This window comes from Clupea harengus, chromosome 1 (genome assembly GCF_900700415.2).
Source record: "Clupea harengus chromosome 1, Ch_v2.0.2, whole genome shotgun sequence".
NCBI lineage: Eukaryota > Metazoa > Chordata > Actinopteri > Clupeiformes > Clupeidae > Clupea > Clupea harengus.
The window spans coordinates 22,457,221-22,460,582 of NC_045152.1; the positions used below are offsets into that span (position 1 = coordinate 22,457,221).

The following is a 3,362-nucleotide window of genomic DNA, read 5'->3' on the forward strand; positions in this document are numbered from 1 at the left end:
CACTGAAAAGGTCCACACCACTTCAGTTGGTGGCACCACACATATTTGGTGCAGGTCGGTCCCCAGCTGGTAAGAGTTTGAGAGTTATTCATTCTTGTATTTTACTTTGAGTGGCCACAAGAGGGCAGCCTTCAGCCATCAGTAAATCACAACTGGAGATTGCAATCACAGTGGAGCTGGTGATGAAGCAATCACACAAGCTATCACACTGGAGACAATGGTGAAGGTGTGGGTCAAGGTACTAAGGTCCTGTTTACACTTGGGTTTAAAATGCGTCTTGGGCAATCGGATCACAAGTGGACAGCCGAGATGCATGGCCGTCTACACTTGTGTCTATAATGCATCTCCAAGGTGTCCAGCTGACCACTTGTGTTCAGACTCAGTTACTGCCTCTGTTTTGCTCCTGCATACTGCCTTGTTGGGGATGCATCAGGACGCATTAGCGTTTACACTACAAGATATGTGGTTAAATGCGTCCCAGGCCACATTGGCAAGATCACATTGTGTCTTGGTGGTCGTTTACACTAGTATTATTTAGCAATGTGCACTTGAGATCCTATCACCCAAGATGCATTTTAAAACCAAGAGTGAACAGGGTGCATAAGTGAAAGTGAAAAACAGTCCCAATGCTTCCCATGAAAATAAAGACATACTGTGCTTTGTTGCAGCACACTGTGTTAGGACATTAGTGGAGGGATGACGTTTCAAAATGAAGTATTTCATGCGGTTGCCACAGTAATGCCCTTGGTACTGCACGTAATGAAGATTTTTTATTTTATTTAGAAAAGACAAATTAATTTGTTAATATTTATAACAATTAGTTTTAATGCAGGGAAATAATAAACTCTAATTTAAAAGCAAATGTAGATTTTTTTTTTTAATTATATGTTTACAAGGTTTAACATTTACAATTTCAGTCTGCTCTCCAACAGACCTTTCCATTCAGTGCAATAGGAATTTACTATAACAAAAAGGTTAAGGTATAATAAACCATTTAAGGTAATACCTGCTAACCTTTCCATAGATTATTCTAACATTTAGGAATCAGGCATTTCTTGATTTAAGTCTTTATGTATAATACATTGTATATATCTAACATATGACCTGATGCAATGACACATACAAACATATAGCTAATGGCTTGGTGAAGTTATACAAATTATTTAAAAGTAATCTACCACAACATGTTGGTGTCTTTCATTTCACAATATTGTCCTTTACGACCGACAGGGTCAGAGGTTAGGCATCATAAAGGGGGCCATTGCCATTGCAAACCACACACAACACTCTGCTGTTATGCTGTTATGAAAATGTGGTTGCATTCAATCATCTAGGTTTTGTTTTACTTTAGCAATGCATAAATAAATACATTCAAACCTATATTCTGTATTGTAACACCACATTCCTCTTGTCCCATTCGTCCTGCCTCCTCCCTCAGTGAGGTGCGGGGACATGACCATCGACATAGAAGTTGCGCGTGACCTTGGGTAAGGTCAGCTCAATGCCATCTAGCTCAGGGGTGAAAACAATCTGGCAGCCAAGACGGGAGTTCTCCTGCAGCATCGGGGCCATGTCCAGCATATCATCCTCCCTGTGCCCGAAGAACAATTCCACACACTGTTCAGTAAAATAGGCAGGACCAATTTACCAACTGAACAAAGCCCTTTGACTACAACTGGAAGACTGAATCAAAACTAAAGAGATCCAATGCTAGAATCACCAAATAGAAGTGTATTAAACTGAATGTACCTTTTCAATTTATTAATTTGAAACCTCATTAAAGGCATCTTAAAACAAGGAAACAGCTATGAACCAGAAAACATCATCTTAGTGAACTGAATACTCACCAGCTTTTTGAAAAAAAATAATAGGGGTTTAATCCCTGTGCAAACAGTCTTAATTGGGCACCAGATTTAATCTAGTGTAATCCCTGTGCTGAGGACCGGCTCTTAATTCCACCGGCAGACTCACCTTTCGTCTGGAGTTGGTAGCTTCTCAAAGTGGCCTTTGCTTACATACACATGGCAAGTGGAACAGGCAAGTGACGCCTCACAGGCACCTGAGAAAGAGAGACACACAAAAGGATTTACCAGGAGAACCAGGATTAAAGCAGATGTTGGACGGGTTAGTCATAACGCTAACGCATAACAGCGTGCTGTGTCATGCGTGTACGCAGAGTATTGTACGCAATCGAGGACATGTACAATAACTCACACCACCACGCCTGTGAATCAATGTATGCATGCAATATGCTCACCTTCCAGCTCGATGCCATGTTTATGAGCGAGATAGAGTGCATTTCCCCCGATTTTAGCCTTCACCGGAATTTTTTGCCCAGACCGGTCTACATATAAGACGTCAACCCTGTAGATAAGATATCAGTAGCGGTAACTCATTCAAACAGTTAAAAATTAAATGTAATGTGGGACAGGTTAGTTGGTGGCCAAAATTCAAGTAGCATTTTTATAAAAGTAATAATAAAGTAATAGTTATGTAGTTGTGATAAATTAGAACTTACAGATCGTCAGAATCTTGAGAACCCGAATCCTGAACTTCATGACGCAGCACTGGGTGTTTTGGAAATGAGTTAGCGTAGGCTAAAATTATTATGCATCTACACGAGACTAGTCAAACTACTCCTTAGTTAACCCCAACACTTGAAGCAAAGCAAGCAACTAAAAGTCGGAGGAGTCTGTAGACTGAAGGCACAAACCATTTAATTCCCACTTACATTTTGATGTTGTTAGTCCTCTTTTTGTTACATGGAAAACTTCAGCTATGGTCAACCGTGGTGATGTAACACAGACACTACAGCAAATATTGATTCTTGGCACAAGGAAACCGTAAACTGAATTAAAATTACATCTTAACATCGACCTAATATTACATCCTGTCACTGTGTTCAGCGCCATGACTGATCACCTGTTAGAATTGACCCAATCACAGTACACCGGCAATTGAGAGGACAAACTCAGTTGTGAAACGTCCCTGCTAAACACTTACTTTATCATATATTTGAACATGCGAATAAATACTTTCGAAAGTAATAATACTTAAAGGTAAAAAGAGAATCCTGTGTACACACCAAAGGAGTTGAGTTGTATCCAGTACTATTTTCTAGCAGTAGATGGGGCTGTAATACAGGGCGTATATAGTGGTGCCTTTGGAATTGTGTTCTCGGTGGGAAAATAGTGAATTTTCTTCTCATTACATTCTGCTTTGTTTGTGGGCTCTGTAAAGCGCCTTAAGACAAGTGGATTGTTTTGGCGCTATATAAATAAAATTGAATGGAATTGAATTGCTTTGATACACAAATAACAGTTTGCTCTCCATAATGTGGTGGAGGTTAACAGACAAATGAA

The 3,362-nt window shown here is 39.9% G+C and overlaps 1 protein-coding gene across 1 annotated transcript; it reads right to left on the bottom strand.

The window, feature by feature from the left end:
- Positions 1 to 801: 801 nt before the first annotated feature.
- Positions 802 to 2,973, bottom strand: LOC105898728 (ferredoxin-2, mitochondrial-like). Its single transcript, XM_012825773.3, has 5 exons — positions 2,732 to 2,973; positions 2,519 to 2,567; positions 2,258 to 2,364; positions 1,972 to 2,059; positions 802 to 1,591 (listed from the first exon to the last, which is right to left on the bottom strand). Exons 1-5 carry the CDS (start codon positions 2,910 to 2,912, stop codon positions 1,435 to 1,437), a joined length of 582 nt encoding a protein of 193 aa, XP_012681227.2. The 5' UTR covers positions 2,913 to 2,973; the 3' UTR covers positions 802 to 1,434.
- Between the last annotated feature and the right edge of the window lie 389 nt (positions 2,974 to 3,362).

Bases quoted from the DNA above. Each gene is read 5' to 3' on its own strand.
- LOC105898728 (XM_012825773.3), bottom strand. From the start codon at position 2,912: ATGGCGCTGAACACAGTGACAGGATGTAATATTAGGTCGATGTTAAGA. The intron at 2,568-2,731 runs GTAAGTGGGAAT...CAAAACACCCAG, and splicing joins AGGACTAACAACATCAAAAT to TGCTGCGTCATGAAGTTCAG. The intron at 1,592-1,971 runs GTGAGTCTGCCG...CTTCGGGCACAG, and splicing joins CTACCAACTCCAGACGAAAG to GGAGGATGATATGCTGGACA.